Source organism: Fusarium oxysporum, chromosome I, assembly GCF_013085055.1.
Source record: "Fusarium oxysporum Fo47 chromosome I, complete sequence".
Taxonomy (NCBI): domain Eukaryota; kingdom Fungi; phylum Ascomycota; class Sordariomycetes; order Hypocreales; family Nectriaceae; genus Fusarium; species Fusarium oxysporum.
The window spans coordinates 2,706,842-2,723,499 of record NC_072840.1 but is presented as its reverse complement, the minus strand read 5'-3'; the positions used below and the strand labels follow the sequence as shown (position 1 = coordinate 2,723,499).

Genomic DNA, 16,658 nt, shown 5'->3' with positions numbered 1-16,658 from the left:
CTCACAGTTGTGGCATACCGTCAGCGTCTGATAGTACGCCCTTTGCAAAAGAACAATGCCTACGGTCTGTTGGTAGTCCTTCCCACGTTTATTCATACCACACGGGATGATGAAGACTACACGCCCCTCCAATTGAAGCACTTTGAGCAAGTCTTCCAACTCAGTAAACGGAATGCCCTAAACTTGCTCAACAGCACATCTGGGTTTTCGAGCCGAAGGACTGGGCCTGTAAGCCACCAAACAAACAACTCGAGGCTTTTTGAATATGTCTCAAAGTCATGTCATGTTCTTCAACTCGCTGTATGCTCCTTTTCGCTCTTGAGGTGGTTCAATCCTCTCACCTCAGGCCGAGTTGGAAAGCTTATGGCAAGCCGTGTGTTCCTCCTCATTGACCTGGGTATAAGCCATGATCATAAATGAGATGGAGCATGAGCAAGGGGGGCTTCTGAATGCAGGGTAAGGCTTCTCAATGAACGGGACAAGGTTGTTCTTTCAGTTGCCTGTTCTGAAGCACCCTTCATATCTTCATGGGCATAGGTAAACTTGCTGGTACTCGTTGAGCGGCCATGGAACGTAGATCCTCTGAATACCCCTTTTTCACGGATATTAGTTGCAGCCTCTGTGGTCTAATCGGTACCAATGAGTCCTGTACACCACTTCAAGTACACACATCCATATCGGGATCGTGCGGCCACTGGGGCCTGGGTCATCAAAAGCTGCAAAGCAGCTGGCTAGTGCCAAGCTCACTGCGCCATTCTGCAAATAACATTACACAGATCGTGAACAAGTGTTCTTGATATCGCGAGAAATGCAGCCAAAAAGTCACCAGGATGTCACTGGCTGGTCTCACCTTCAGATAGTGTCATCCACCAACATGCTGACACTGGTCCCGGTCTTGCGCCATCTTTGAGGAGGCGAGCTGTCTTGTTTCTCGTCGAGAATGCTTTTACGGGAATTATCTTCGACCTTGCTTCGTTTCTCAATACCCATTTGTCCGTACTCTTCCTCGTCGAATCAAGAATGACTCTGCTGATGTTTTCATCACAAGACCAGCATGTGCATAGACTCCCCTTGTGTCCCAACACAACGCTGGATCTTAAATTGAGGGGCTCCAAGGATGATATGAGGTTTAATAAAGCAGGGATATCTGAAAGGCAAATAGGCTACTTCATATTTTACTCCTATGTCAGAAGATTTGACAGTTCCCACCCCATGTCAAACACGATTACACAATGAGTTGGAGAGGTGCCGTTCAACTTTGAGAATTCTTGGCAAAAGAATCAGCTGTAGGCGCGAATGGCTCAAAACAATGATTGACGCATGAAGACGCTTTTCAGATTTCGAGGATCTGGGACACGCCTTTTCTCGTTGACAGCTGGGTCTTTCTCGTTTCCGTTTGTGGTGAACTCCTTTAGATGGTAACCCCTGACGCACTACATGTTCATTGGACTAAAGTTCATGGTACCAGTTGTCTGTTTTACTCTTCAGACTTCAAGCCCAGACATCTATCCTTCAACCTTACTGATATGCTGCCGTTGGAATGAGCGCAGCGCAGCTTCAAGCAGTACACTCAACGTTGTCCAAACGAGTCTAAGGGGTCCAGACTTGGCAACACTTTTTGCGGCACGGGGCATCAGCCTTCGCCCAGTTCGATTTCTGATGCAACCGGATTGTGGAGGCTGGGAGCCTTGTGCATCTATGTTGCCATGGTGGGTTTTCACCTGTAGACCGTCGTTGGTTCTGGGAGGGCTCATCACATTGGATGGCACATAATCTTATATAAGACTCCTTTCTGTTGAGAGGTCGGTAACCGAGTGCCTGAGCAAGTCACAGGTACGGTCGGTAATATGGCGGATTCCAAGCGCTCTTTCCCCTGGGGCTTTCGGACCTCGCATGGCGCAGTGAGCTTTTCATCAGACACTGTTCTTGCTGGGCTGATAAGTTGCCTCACCGCACATTACCCACAAACGGTTATCTCGACTTCAAAGCCCGCAGGCTCTGTAGATCGTCCGTAGTAAGGTAGTATTCTTTTCGAGGGAAGGGTGACATCACTTTGAGCAACTCCACAATATCGAACAGAAAGAAGTTATTGTGACTAGGGATCTCTTAACTGTTGCCAAGACCTTTCAGAACCTAGCGGTTACACCAATTCAATTACGGGAGATTTAGTATTGGAAGAAACCAAGCGATATTAGGACGTTATATATGGTACCAGCTCATGCATAGTTCAATGGGTTGTCATGATGAGGGGGTTATCGTGGCGTTACCCCAGTACCATGACCTACCGAGGGACTACACATGGGTATGAGAGTTTCGGGTTTCCGTTTGTGGCCAAGACCATCATGACACCTATTCAACTACAACGCAACGCAACCAACCTATTTGTGTATTGGGCAGAAGACTTCAGACTTCACAGCAAACACATGTTGGACGAGTATTCCCTTGATGTGATTTCTTTCTTGGTCTAGCTGCTGACTCAGTTCGCAGCGACAGGGCATATCTATCACTATCCCTTCACTTCAGATACTTCTCTCCAAGATTGACATTCTTGCCAATGATCCATCCAACTTCCACCGCGTCATGGTCTCGCCCGCCTACTGCATCAGCTCGGCTAGAGATCCAGGAAAGAAAAAGATGTTGAAGTTCTTTTGTTTCCTCGTCAAAACGCCGCTCTCACACGAACGCGTCGTCTTTTGTCATTCCCTTGTCGTGGTATCGTTAAAATGCAAGTCTCTTTTGACTTTTTTTGCTTCGCCTCACAAATGCAGGTTTGCCCTAATATGTCTTTGTTGAAAGACGCCCACTCCGTGCCTGGTATATATCGCAAAAGAATCCCCACTACCGTATAACCGAAATGGCTTTTTGGATAGAAATTATAAACAAAATAAAAGCCGGAAACCGACCGTCCTCCCTTCCGGTGGGAGATACACAGGTTTCGTTGAGAACCGTACGCCGCCTATATTTGCTAAATCAAATGAACTGATTAAACATCTTCACGATGCATGCAGAGAGCTGTTGAATACTCTTTTGATGACTTGATACAATGTCAATGGTCAACTTAGAACTTGAGTTCCTTGGGCTGCTCCCAGCTGAAGGATTGGTTGGTACCGAAGTGGCCGTTCTTGGCAGTCTGGAGGTAGATAGGGTGGTCCAGGTTGAGCTCACGGACAATGACACCAGGTCGAAGGTCGAAGTTGTCTCGGATGATCTGGACAAGCTCCTCGGAGGTCTTCTCAGAGGTACCGTAGGAGTCGACGTAGATGGAGAGAGGCTCAGCGACACCAATGGCGTAGGAGAGCTGGACAAGAGCACGTCGGCAGAGCTTGGCGTTGACGAGGGACTTGGCAATCCATCGGCCGACGTAGGCAGCAGATCGATCGACCTTGGAGAAATCCTTACCGGAGAAAGCACCACCACCGTGGGCACCCCAGCCACCGTAGGTGTCGACGATGATCTTTCGGCCGGTCAGACCAGCGTCACCCTGGGGACCACCAATGATGAAGAGGCCAGAGGGTTGGATCTGAAGGGAGAGTTAGCACTTTCGCTTGCTCCTTGCTGTGTTTTGACAAAACTTACGTGGTAGATGGTCTCGTCGCTGAGGTACTTGGCGGGGATGACCTTCTTGATGATCTTCTCCTTGATCTCCTTGCGGAGCTCCTCAGTGGAGATATCGGGAGAGTGCTGAGCAGAGACAACAACGGTGTGGACGCGCTGAGGGACAACGGCACCGTTGTCGTGCTTGTACTCAATGGTGACCTGGGTCTTGGTGTCGGGTCGGAGCCAGGGCAGAGAACCGTCGCGGCGAGCAGCGGACATGGCAGCGTTCAGCTTGTGGGCGAAGAGGAGAGTGAGGGGGAAGAGCTCGGGTGTCTCGTCAGTGGCATAACCGAACATGATACCCTGGTCACCAGCACCGAGCTGCTCGAGAGCCTTCTCGTAGTGAAGACCCTGAGCAATATCGGGAGACTGCTGCTCAATGGCGACGAGCAAGTTGCAGGTCTTGTAGTCAAAACCCTTGGCAGAGTCATCATAGCCGATGTCCTTGATGGCGTCACGGACGACCTTCTGGTAGTCGAGCTTGGCCTGGGTGGTGATCTCACCGAAGACCATGATCATACCGGTCTTGGTGGCAGTCTCGCAAGCAACCTTGGAGAGGGGATCCTCCCTAAGGCAAGCATCGAGGATAGCGTCGGAAACCTGATCAGCGATCTTGTCGGGGTGGCCCTCACCGACGGACTCGGACTGGTTGGTTGTCAGTGACTGGACTGCGGGATAATAAGACCTCGGTACAAGGTCACATTGATAGATCCGATAAGGGATCGCTCAGATGTGAGCTGCGCGATGGGGGGGGTCGGGAGGGACCTACGGTGAAGAGGAAAGAACCCTCGTTGTAGTGCTTCCATGAGGAGAGCTCGGCGTGAACGCCGTTGGTGCCGTTGGTAGCAGACATTGCGAGGATTAGGTGAAGAAGGAGAAGGATGTGAGAGAAAGAGGTAACGGTTAAAGCTGGGCAGACCCGGACAAGTCTGTTTATTTGGTGACGATGGAGTTGAGGTCACTGAAACGACTGAGTGTTAGAATGAACCGACAATGGAGAGCAATTGGAACAAGGACATACCAAAGAAATAGGGCGCTGAAGAAGGGAGGAAGTAGGAAGAGGATGAAGAAGGGAAAAGCAGAAAAAGATTCGAAGCGGGAGCGGGAGGTAGTAGTACCTTAAAGAAAAAGGCGGGAAGGAGGGGGATGTGCGAATACGTTGTTGCAGGCTTTATTATGAGCGAAGTGGGGGGTGGGAATTTTCCTTACCAAAAGGTCGGAGAGATTTATGTAGGTACCTTGGCTCGGGCAGTTTTTTCTTTCGTCCTTTCTTCCAGATTTTGTAGACAATTGCCAGGATGAGCTTACTCGCGACTTGTGCAATGACTCGGTTTACGCCCATATGACTACAATCTCAATGTACCCCTCGAACATTGCCCAATGCTACAGTACAATGGCTTCTCAATGAAAAGGTGGGGATCGACAAAAAAATAGTGCCTGCTCGTTTTTTTTTTTTGTTGAACGGCCCTCGGTCGCGATTGTCCAAATCTACAGGGTCCGAAGTCATAAGAGGGTACCTGTATTAGAATGGGGAAATAGCGTGAAGCACAGGTACACTGCTTATCGCATGGGTAGGCTTTCGGTGGCCGCTACCCTTGGCGATGGAGGGGTAAATGACACTTGGAAAGAGAGAAAAGGCACGTTCTTCGGAAGCCGAAATTTGCGGCAGTATTGCGCCATCGCACCTGCCGTCAATTGCAGACAGTGCCTGCCAGTGTTCGGAATACAGGAAAACATATGTCCTTCTCAAGTGTTGACATTGTGGAACATCCTCTTTCTTGTACGAATACCTAACTTATGAAATGTATTCCTAAGCTTCAATTACTAAGGTAGTCCTAAGTCTGAGCAATGGGTTCTCATATATTGAGTTGTTGAGGTCTTAACTCTACATGTTAATCTCGCTTTTCTTGCACCCTCTCGCTAAACCGAGCTCATCAATGCAGTTGCAATCCGTCCTCACTCGTACTCGTCTCCCCGCTTCCCGTCAATCCCCTCATCTAAGTTAGGATATCCGGTTGTAGGAACAATGGGCCATGAGTTGCCGAACCTATCAGCCGCAATCCTTCCAAGAATAATCCTTGACCAATTCCCTGACTGATTTTCATACACGTGCACCAGCATCCGGAGAAGATAGTCGAGTGGATGTCAATGAAAAGGTGTCTCTACTAACGTAAAAAAGTTATCATGATGGCCCCGAGTCTAGGCATGATAACCTAGTACATGTACAGTAATGGCGGGGCAGATAGCTTCACACGAGAGGCCAAAAGAGAAAAAGAGGCTGAGAAACGACTTTTTTTTTTATGGCGCCGGAGCAGGAGGGGCAAAAACGGCGAGGAAAAGAAGGTGTGAAAAAATCCGAACTTTTACCCCACCATTCAGGTTCCCTTCCAGAACATGTCAAAAATTCACTACCTCGTACAAGCTCGTCACCATCACCACATCGAGAAGTGCAATCCTCATCGATATCCAAACAACGAGATATAACCGACGTTGAACCTTGGCTATACGGTGCAGAGCTATCACTTTCTGTCATACTCTTCTGCTAGATCGGCCCCCCTCTATCTCAAGCAAGCGGGGCTGCTTAGAATCTGTAGCTACCTAGTAGCTTCGACCCTGGAGCTATCAAATCGGATCTTGGCCCTTGTTCTTGACAACCAAAACAAACAACGTACAACATCTTAGTATCTTCAACATGAGCAAGTTCGGTGCCATGATCATGGGCCCTGCGGGCGCGGGCAAGGTACGTGGGATTGCCCTTTGCTTTAGCTTCTGTTCTGCGATACCGCCTCTTGTTGCATCATCGTTCTCATCATGCTGTCCTGGATCGCGTGCTGGTCTTTTTTGTTCCCAACATTCATCAATGCGCCCCAACTAACTTTGCATTCTGTCGCGTCTAGTCAACTTTCTGTGCCGCCCTAATCACTCATCTTAATCTTAATCGCCGTTCTGCCTTTTACATCAACCTTGACCCTGCCGCCGAATCATTTGAGCATGAACCAGATCTTGACATCAAAGAACTTATTTCTCTCAAAGATGCTATGGAGGAGGTTGGCCTCGGACCTAACGGTGGCCTGATCTATTGCTTTGAGTTCCTCATGGAGAACCTCGACTGGTTGACCGAAGCTCTCGACAGTCTGACCGAGGAATATCTCATTATCTTCGACATGCCTGGTCAGATCGAGTTATACACACATGTCCCTATTCTACCGGCTCTGGTCAAATTTCTGTCCCAGCCGGGCTCTCTTGACATCCGCATGGCCGCTGTCTATCTCCTCGAAGCCACATTCGTTGTCGATCGAGCAAAGTTTTTCTCTGGTACCCTTAGTGCCATGAGTGCCATGCTCATGCTCGAGGTGCCACACATCAACATCCTGTCCAAGATGGATCTCGTTAAGGGTCAAGTGAAGAAGAAGGATCTCAAGCGCTTCCTCACACCTGATGTGGGTCTGCTCGACGATGACCCCATCGAGCGTGCGCGTCGTGTTACAGAGGGTCCTGAAGCCGAAGATGACGAGTCAAAGGCACCTGACGAGAAGGAACAAGTAATGAAGGGTGCTAGTTTCCGACGACTCAACCGAGCTGTGGCTGGCTTGATCGAGAGCTTCAGTATGATCAACTATCTCAGGCTAGACGTGACCAACGAGGACAGCGTCGGTGCTATTTTGAGCTACATTGACGACTGCATACAGTTCCACGAAGCTCAGGATCCCAAAGAGCCCCATGATGAGGAATTTGAGGATCATGACGACTAGTGTGGATATAATGGCAAATGGAGAACCTGAGAAAAGAGAAATCTGTGGTATCTTGATAGTAGTATTGCATAGCGCCGGCGTTACTGATTGCTTCTCATGGTCTGAGATTGAATTGAGCTTGGACGTGATGTGTCACAGTCTCGCTCTTTTTCCTAACCTGCCCCTTTCCACCTCTTTCGTGATAATCGTAAGAATGATGCTGATGGGTGTGTTATGTTGTATGGTCATGATATATCCATGCTCTGTTTTTGGTGCTTTCCTTGATGTTCCGTCTTCTGGGGGTATTCAAAAGTGTCGGGTCGTATGCAAAGCAGCCATTGCTGTATATTCGCCGTCCACATAGATTCGTTCTGTATGGACGTCGCTTATCTCGATCGTCGTCCAGAAGCCGTGCCTCTGGTTCCGGCCATGCCCTGTTGCGCCTCGTAGCGATCATACTCCTGCAGCCAAACATCCTTGACAACGGCCAGGTATCCCACGATCTTGCCGCCCATGACAGCCATATCCCTTGCACTCTCAAAGACACCACGCTCCCAGATCCACGCTGCAAGAGCAAGTAGAAAAGCCCAAGTCGCGATGCGCATAGCCATGCGCGTCCACCACATGAGCAGACGGCGAATCCAATTGAGAATTATTACAACAGTGGCGAGTACAACCAGCGATGCAATCACGCCGACGAGGCCTTGGTTTTCTGCTAGTACGATCATGACGCGATCAAATAGCGGCTCGAGAAGAGGTGCAGCCGTGTCGAGAAGATTCTGCGCTTGGTCGAGGACGTTGCGCGCGATGATTTGGACGGGCGAGCGTGGGTGCAGGATGTGCTTTTGGATAGAATCGGCGAGCTCTGGGGGGAGCAGCGCTGTAAGGAGGTGCGTTGCCAGCGTTGGGGGTTCCACGGAGGGCATTTCGGCGATAATTTGTGATGGGAATCCTGTCGGTGTAAGGTTTGAGTTTGAGTTTGTTGATGCTGGTGGGGGAAATGTTGTCTCGTGGCTTTTCTGTGCGAGCGTCCAGGGTAGTTGTGAAGGGAAAGTTGCGGTCTAAGATACCTAGCTCAGGTAAGCATTAACTACTACTTGCCCCTTTGTTTACTGGAACGTGACTTGATACATGAAGTGGCCTGAGATTTACTTAAGTTCTGATAGAAATATTATTGCAATGTGAATATTTATTAGACTACTCTTCACAGGATGACTCGATTTCATCTTATGTGGACTAGGGTAGTTATACTCTGGAGGTATGAGAATATATTAGCATGAGTGTTCAAAGACGGTTGTAAGGCACCGGTACGATGACGGGTACTATGATATAGTAGTATAGTTTAAGCGAATGGAAATGGAGATCTATTAACCATAACACAACAATCAACAGTCTGTACTCGATCACATTCACTGCCTTACCTACCATTTTTTGAACATATCTGAGTCTATCACATGCAAAATGGTGCAATCTTAACCAAGGGTCTAAAAGGGTCAAGATCACAGCACGGACCAACATGCGCAAACAGCACGCGAGCATGCCATAGACGGTCTGAGTACCATGAATTGATAAGTGAAATATGTCGTGATTGAAGATATAAAAAAGTCCTGTAAAGGTCATGATTTTAAGAATAAATAAGGAAGCAAATCGCTAGACTTGAAGGGTATCGAAAATAACCTGGTCTCATCCAAGACAGGTTTCAACTCCGTCTGCTCAAAACCAGAGCATCATATGTGATAATATCCCTATCCACCTCCATGTAAAGCGCCATGCAAGAAAAATACCACCTCTTCGAAATACTTGGCCTGGTAAAAGTATTCGGGCAACTATACTCACTCTTCAAGCCCCTCAAGAATGCGTCGCGCAGCATCAATTCTCCTACGGTACATGCGTGCCTCTGTACCAGCTCTCGATGACTCTGTCAATCCTAGGACACACTTCCCAAGACTGGCCACAAGTCTCTCGACCAAGATCTGACTTTCTTTGTCAAGCCCTTGTACAGCGGAAGTATTGCCGTTCTTTTGTCCACCTTCAATACCGCCCAACCCGGCTGCTTCATTAAGGAGACTTTCGGATATCTGCCTGAGCTCCGAGTCGGGTGATCCCCCGGGGGTACCTGTCGGTGTCAAGATCCCGTTGGTTCCCTTAGACTTGTCTACGAGAGGGAAGCTTCGGTTTGTCCCTGTCGACCCGAAAGATGACATCGAAGGCCGATGGCGTGCGTAGGTAGCTGCGCTGCTACTAGGTCGACGAACCACGGTGTTGCGCCGGGGATGGCTTTGGTGATAATCGACAGAGCCGTTTCTCGAAGGGGCTCCTGATCGAGGGAACTTGAAGTTACCAAATGTTGCCCGTTTCGAGCTCAGGGGCGCGTCCGAATCTCCTGGCATGATGACGATGGTCTCTGTGGCATCCTCAAATTCCGAGTTGCGGCTCATACGGCCTTCGGTGGCTGTGGCAAAACTGTTAAAGGACGACATAGTATCAACGCTCGGTCTCCTTTCGTGATCAGAATCAGAATCAGGTGCAGAAGCGGGGGCGACGATAGGGCCGCGAGTTGTCTCAACAGAATCACCAGAGCTCACACTGCTCCAGCTCTCTCGTCGATGCTGGCTCATTGTTCCCATTGCTGAGTGAAGAAAAAAGTGCTCGTAATCGAAGGCATCCTCACGATCCTCGTGAGACACGGGGGTTTGAAAGGCATCATGGTATGATGACTCGCCACTCTCGCTCTCGAAATCCACAAACTCGTCGTCGTCATCATCCTCGACATCGTCATTGTACTCTCCATTGTGTAGTCCGTAACCATTTCCCTCCTGCTTAACATCTTCCTCCTCTTGTTCCAGATCTCCTTCCCACGTTTCGCCGTCATCATTCATGTCGTCATTTTCTTGCACTTGCGTTTGCACTTGAATGTCATCTCCAAGATCGGGTTCCGCTTCAAATTGAGGCGAACCGCTCTGCTCTTGAGCCACAACTACGCCCGGCGCGTCAGAAGTGCGAGGGCCATGTTCAGCTCCAGCATCTAACGTTTTCGCTGATTCTTCAGAGGGTTCCTTCGAGCCCTCCTTAGGCGACATTTGATCATTTACATTGTCCTTAGGCGACCCCTGGTTCCAGGGCGCTTGCCAGGCGGGAGTTTCCGGAGTAGTCTCTTGTGATGTTCGAGACTCTGGAAGTCCTTGATCCCATCTCGCGTGAGTAAACGGGCTGGGTGTCCTGAGGCTCTGCAGACTACGGCGTTTCAAGCTGTCAGCCCGTGCTTGCTCTTTGAGACTGGAAATCTTTCCTCTCAGATCCTTCATCTGATGCTTCAAGTCACGAACCTGAGCTACAGATGCGGACCGAGGCATATCTGTATCCGTCATGGAACCGAACGTGGGGCTCAACTGATTATAGAGATGAGAGCTGCGTCGGCTGTCTCCATTTGCACCGCCTTCATCTTCACTCAAAGTTTCCAGCATGGGATCAAGAGTCGTGGGACTCCTGTGAGAGGTGGCGCCGTATCCAATCCCGAGAGCATCGGCACTTCTGGATGAAGTCAATGGCTGCCGATAACCCCCAGCAGCACCCAAGGCGCTAGCAGAGCGTTGCGGGAAGCCTGGGCTGGCAAGGCCGTTTTGTGAACTAGTTTCGCTAAGATTTCTAGAGTGCCCTTGACTCGAGCTCAAAGGGATGGTAGACTCTCTCAAGGACGTTGCAGGTCGAACAATTGGCGGAGAAGGGGTTGACCCATCGGACATCGGAGTAAATAAAGAGCTTCTTGCCCTTGACAGGTTGCCCTCCATCGTCTGCAGTCTTGTTAGCATTGCGCACTCATTATTTAGCTGGACAATGTGACGCCCACCGTTAATCTTTGCTTCGCATTTGCCAGAATCTGTTCTGCCCTATCACTAAGAGAACTGGTTGAATAGCGCTGCTCGGTGGCTTCCTGAGTACGAGCTATGCGCGGAACCCTGGGTTCTTGTACAGCTGTACCCTCAACATATGAAGATGCCATGCTCTCCTCATCGTCGCCCTGGAAGTTGACGTCGTCGACGCTGACTGAATCGTCAAAATCCCCGAAAGGCGCAGCGCGGCCTTGCGAAGTAATTGTACTGTTGGAGTCGATCGAAGATTTCCTCTCCCGCTGCAGAATTTGCGATCGCGACTTGATGCGGGTTACCCCCGTTGTTGGGGATGAGCCCAATACGTGATCATCATTGCTGTAAACGGACAAATGCGCCGAACCGCGGCGTCCTCCTTTTCCTACCACGCTTTCAACTTCTGTCACCTCACCAATGTCTGATAGCATAGTTCCATTTCCATATATGATGGGCGTTGAGGGGGCAATTGGTCCAGCGATAAATTGGTTTTGCGAAGAAGGGAGGTGGAAGCGCATGTCACTGGTCTGAGCATTATTCCACATCCTTATGGGTGACTGTGAACGCTCATCAAGGGAAACATCGCAATCGTAGTCGGGCAAGATCATGTCGGGATTCGTGAGTGTCGGTGAACCAGGGACTGGCCCGTAGTTCAGTGAAGAACCCGAGCCAGACTTGCCATGACGGACATCGCGACTGTAGTTGGGGAAGGTCTGCGCTGCCATGATTTCTATACCGGGGTTGGCTGATACCAGAGGCGAGGCAGTCGAGTTACTCGGGATGTAGAGTGTTCAGTCGGCAGTATTCTGTCTCGTCTCGCAGCACGCCTAAGAAGCTACCGGCTGATTTTTAGGACACGGTACTTGGACAGGCCCTTACGTATCGGTCTCAGCTCGGTTGCGCACGCGAGTGGGCTTGTAGGAGGCTTTGTTGTGTTTCTTGTTTATGTGAGTGTGCGCAGTCCGTGATTCGGTAGAATTAGAGACAATGTCTCGAGGGTTGAGAGTTTGCCAGTCGAAAAGAAGAGTAGCGTGGCGCAAAAAATTAGGTAGAGATGCCGATCAGACAAAGAAAAGACGTAGTCGAGCGAGTAAGGAGCGAATGAATGAGCGTGTCGTTGATTTGGTAGGTAGAGCCGAGCAAAGCGAAGAACAAGGTTCTATTCGCAAAGGGCGCAGTCAGCCAGAAACCTAATTAGGCATGAGAAATGAGTGAGGAGAGCATCCAAAAGTTGGGATGTGGAAAAAAGCAATGGATGGACGGAAAGAGCGACTGATAGGTTGTGATGGATGTTGGGGTTCCGTCCATAAATTGAATGAACCGTAATCGAGTGAGGTACGTACCCTTTTAATTGAACCTGCAGATGCCCGGACCTCTTGAGACTTCTATGAACTCCACAGCTTAACAATGGATGGGTGCTTACAATGAACAATAACGGAATTATAAAGATCAAGCACTATGATGCTTGTTCATGAGGACTTTATGGAGAGGCTGTTGACTTCAGGTGATCAACAGAAACCCAATTGCGCAGTTTATCATTTCAACAATGACGAACAAAACCTTGGAATGCATTCTTCAATCTTTGGCGTCGGCGCCCAGTTTTAGATGCAGTGAACCGCTGCTAAATCAAGGGACTGACCCGAAAAAAATGAACACTAGGCCGTTGAGCAAAACGGGAAATATGGGGGAACCCGCCTTGTTTTGCTGCTTGTTTGAGGCGTTTAGTTTTGCTCTAGTCCCATCCTGAGACCTTGATTGGTGGTAGCCAAAATGCAGTAAACCAAAGATCGAAACAATGGTTCGTGACGCCGCGCGTAGAGAAAAGACCAACAATGAACAATAAAAGGTTCAAAGGTTTCGCGTAGTACAGAGATCTGCAGTGAATGCCTAAGTACCATACGCAAGACACAACTACCTCTGCACGCCGTCCTCCTGAAAAGAAAGGGATACGAGAATACCTGCAATAGTACATGACGATATGTGGCCTATCCTCCAATTAGGTTGTATACTCCGGTACTATGGATAAACTAAGTTGATCAATATGTTGCACCAAGTAATTTCCATTCCCGTTATAGACCGGGATTAAGGATCAAGAAACCTGGAAGACGCAAGGACTCATTGAAGATAGGGGCGCCAGCTCAACCCACCGCTTCAGCTGTGATATGCCTAATTAGGAAAGTTTCCAGAACATGTAGCGAACATCCTAATTAAACTTTGCTACCCCAGGATGAAAAGCCACCTGTTTCATTCATGACAGCAGGCCGACAAAACACCAAGTCCTCTAGTCAATAGTAAACAAAGCAATAAGAATTAGCGTTTTGGAGCGGTGTTTTCGCCCGAGCGGAATCTCAAGGGGGAATCTGTGTAGATGCAGTAACGTCGTACACTCCATGCGTTACGAAAAGATGGACCAACTATTTCTCGATATCAACATCAAGGACCATGGCGCCGCCCAGAACTGCACTTCTTCAATAACCGACGCGCCAGAAAGCCTATGCAGATGAGCGACACTTACATTGCCCAGATAATAACACAGGAATACCAAAAATAGATCATATGATGAACTGTAAAACCGCCAGCTGTCCATGATTCAATGTTTTACATTCGTGACACAACGTCACACACGCTCATGACATTCACGCAAGGGTTTATGTTGAACATGTCTTTCCAATCATGCCGTCATCCCAGCTTTTTGATATATCCCATCTATGACAACTCCTATAAAAATGCATTTCCTGTTACAGGACGACCAGCCCCGTCGTGTTTCGTTCTCCATAGTCTAGTTCAAAGCAATCGTAACCTTCTTTTAAAACGTCTTTTCTTTTGCGTTTGAAAGCATTTAGTCGTCAGCGAAAGCCTCAGCTCGGGCTTCGACGCTCTTCTGCGACTCATCCTTGGAGGGTCGGTTGGCAATGAGGCGCTGACTGGTCAGTACCACAAACTTTGTCATATGGTGGAGGGCACTTACAACCAAGTTTCTCAAGAGGATAGCAATGGTAACCTTGCCGACGGATGGCACGTAGATGGAGGCCTTCTCCTTAATGGCGGGACCATCAAAGTTTCTGTACGAGGAGAAGTTGATGCAGACAGCACCGTCGCGGATGAGCTCGGTGGGTACCTTGAAAGACTCGACGGGAACTCCTCCAATGACAACGTCACTGAGAGGAAGGCAGTCCTCGAGTTTCCAACCCTCCTTGTCCTCGACCTGGTGGCGGGCCTTCTTGATGCCCTCTCCTCGGGTGAAGATCTGGACACCAGTGACGTCGACGGAGTAAACGGTGGCGCCATCGTTGGCGAGGAGGGCAGCAAGAGGTCGGCCGTTGACCTCGGATCTGTTGATGACAGTGATAGTCTTTCCGAAAAGTCGGTTCCCGGAAGCCAGGATGGGGTTGTAGATCTGCAAGTACTCAAGGATCTTGACAACAGCGAGAGGAGTGCATGGAAGGATGGACTTCTTGCGGTTCTCAGGAGGGTCAATGAAGCGAATGTTGTGGTACATGTTGTGGATGTGCTTGTGTCGAAGACCCTCAACGTCCTTTCCAAGGTCAACAGACTCCTGGATGTACTTGTCGTGAGAAGGGTTGTTGGGGAAGATAGGGTAGTAGACAATCATGCCGTCGACATTGTCGTCTTCATTGGCCTTCATGATCTCCTCCTCGAGAAGCTCCTTGTCCACAGTTCGGAGGTCAAAGTTGAATCCGCTATGTTTTACATTAGCGCCAGGTCGAGGGGCAAGCATCACCTGATAGACTGGGCGATATTCAAGCCACGCAGAGGAATATCTCACTTCTCTTCACAAGTCTTCTTGGACCACTCAGCATACTTTACGGCAGCGGGATCACCGTTGGCGAGGAAAGCAGCCAGTGTGGGAGTGCAAGGGTTCTCGCCTTGGATCTTGGCCAGTGTGTCCTTGACCTCACTAAGGTAACCCTTGGCGATAGTCTCAGCAGTGATGACCTTGCAGGTCTTGGGGACAGTTGAGGTAGCCATTGCAAAGGTTCTCAGACTGCGGAAGCAGGTTATTATCTGAGATCTCATAGTCAGTCACATGTATGGCTTCTCAATCTTGTATCTTCTCTTTTGTTCTCTTCTCATGTGAAGTCTATCCCAGGTGAACAAACACACTGAGAAGATCCCCACACTAATCTGGCTCTGAGCCGTACTACCAGCATTTTTTGGGGGTGAGGGGGGAAGAAGCATGATGCCGTCACAGGAACCGTTGGCACGTGATGAAGTGCCCAAGACATCCCAGAAAGGTCACATACCTTAAGGAAAATGGGTTGATTCAACTTTGACCAGAAGCTGGAAGTTTGAGGAGAAAGAAGAACAAATAATCACAAGCAATTGTCCCCCCACCAAAGAAAACAAAACTCCGAGTGACCATGGAGGGGCATCTTGAAGGAAAAATGTTTGCGCAAAAAAATTCAGACCCTTCTGCCATCCAGTCAGAGTCGAGCATTTACAGTGCCCCTCTTACTGTATAAGGCTTAGCGGGATAATGTTTCAGCAGTGAGAATTACAGAGGAATGCTCTAGAGATTCAAGATTTTCGAGGTTATCTTAATACTCAGAGAATCAAAACTGATCGAAAGACTACTGAACCTCAGTCGAGGGGCAGAGTAAAACGTGCTGCATTGAATCTATTGGAAGTGTGCCGCGGAGAATAAGTAATTATTCATATTCGAGTTGAAGATTCCAGCTTCTACCTCCGCCGATTTCGGCGCTTGTTTAAACGCTCAAGTAGTTCCACTTACAACATCGACATTTCACAATGGGAACCAATTATCGCTGAGCTAACATTGACAGCTTAATATCCATTGCTTCCAGAAAAAAGAAGAACAAGAATCGACAACGGAAACCCGCTAAGAAATGTGTTGGTTTTTGTACGTCCAAGCGGACGGCACAGAAGGTCCCAAGGCTCAGATCCCAAACCCAATGTCGCTTTCCAGCGCTTTTAGTGGTCGCGCAGAGACGCCCGGTGGCTGTATGGCTTTCGATAGTCGCTGAGTTACTCAGGATTTGGGAAGTTCGAGGTCTTTTTGTACTGCGCTGAGCATTCCACAGAGATTTAGAGAGCCTGATGAACGGACGCAGAAGCAAGTGCTTATGTACCTTTTGCAGGCTCTTATGATCATTGAGAAGCATGGTATTAATCACCAGTTATTATATCCTGTTATCAGCGATGGGGCCATGGAACAGCCTATCTATGAAGATTCGGGGAGATTAAAAAGTCTCCTGAGCCATTCAAAAGCCTTCAAAAGGTCATTTCTCATGAACTGTCCCTGGTGTTGTACTGCCCAGTACCGACGATCCGGAGCCCCCAAATCTTGACACGACACCACCGCATCAGAACGCCCGCGAAAAGATAGGATAATTCCCTAGCGCCTTGCCGTATCTGGTACAATCCTTTGAGTTTTGGCCCAGGAATCAGGTCGTTTCCGACTTCGAACCACTTTCTTATCTCCGTT

At 49.0% G+C, this 16,658-nt stretch overlaps 5 protein-coding genes across 5 annotated transcripts; 1 reads left to right on the top strand and 4 right to left on the bottom strand.

Annotated features, from left to right (window-relative positions):
- Positions 1-3,058: 3,058 nt before the first annotated feature.
- Positions 3,059-4,450, bottom strand: FOBCDRAFT_194891 (S-adenosylmethionine synthetase; the record flags this gene model as incomplete). Its single annotated transcript, XM_059608803.1, has 3 exons — positions 3,059-3,520; positions 3,577-4,242; positions 4,367-4,450. The coding sequence occupies 3 exons, from the start codon at positions 4,448-4,450 to the stop codon at positions 3,059-3,061; spliced, it is 1,212 nt and encodes a 403-aa protein (XP_059463828.1).
- Positions 4,451-6,185: 1,735 nt separating this feature from the next.
- On the top strand, positions 6,186-7,532 carry FOBCDRAFT_3457 (GPN-loop GTPase). The gene is made up of 2 exons (XM_031181686.3): positions 6,186-6,337; positions 6,495-7,532. The coding sequence occupies exons 1-2, from the start codon at positions 6,290-6,292 to the stop codon at positions 7,347-7,349; spliced, it is 903 nt and encodes a 300-aa protein (XP_031042454.1). The 5' UTR covers positions 6,186-6,289; the 3' UTR covers positions 7,350-7,532.
- Positions 7,533-8,300, bottom strand: FOBCDRAFT_3454 (uncharacterized protein). The gene has a single exon (XM_054702786.2). It carries the CDS (start codon positions 8,252-8,254, stop codon positions 7,715-7,717), a length of 540 nt encoding a protein of 179 aa, XP_054558761.1. The 5' UTR covers positions 8,255-8,300; the 3' UTR covers positions 7,533-7,714.
- A 611-nt stretch (positions 8,301-8,911) lies between these two features.
- FOBCDRAFT_3450 (uncharacterized protein) lies at positions 8,912-12,047 on the bottom strand. The gene is made up of 2 exons (XM_031181684.3): positions 11,176-12,047; positions 8,912-11,119 (listed from the first exon to the last, which is right to left on the bottom strand). The coding sequence occupies exons 1-2, from the start codon at positions 11,914-11,916 to the stop codon at positions 9,161-9,163; spliced, it is 2,700 nt and encodes an 899-aa protein (XP_031042452.2). The 5' UTR covers positions 11,917-12,047; the 3' UTR covers positions 8,912-9,160.
- Positions 12,048-13,755: 1,708 nt separating this feature from the next.
- Positions 13,756-15,577, bottom strand: FOBCDRAFT_211329 (uncharacterized protein). Its single transcript, XM_031181680.3, has 3 exons — positions 14,979-15,577; positions 14,160-14,892; positions 13,756-14,111 (listed from the first exon to the last, which is right to left on the bottom strand). The coding sequence occupies exons 1-3, from the start codon at positions 15,227-15,229 to the stop codon at positions 14,031-14,033; spliced, it is 1,065 nt and encodes a 354-aa protein (XP_031042448.3). The 5' UTR covers positions 15,230-15,577; the 3' UTR covers positions 13,756-14,030.
- Positions 15,578-16,658: the final 1,081 nt, after the last annotated feature.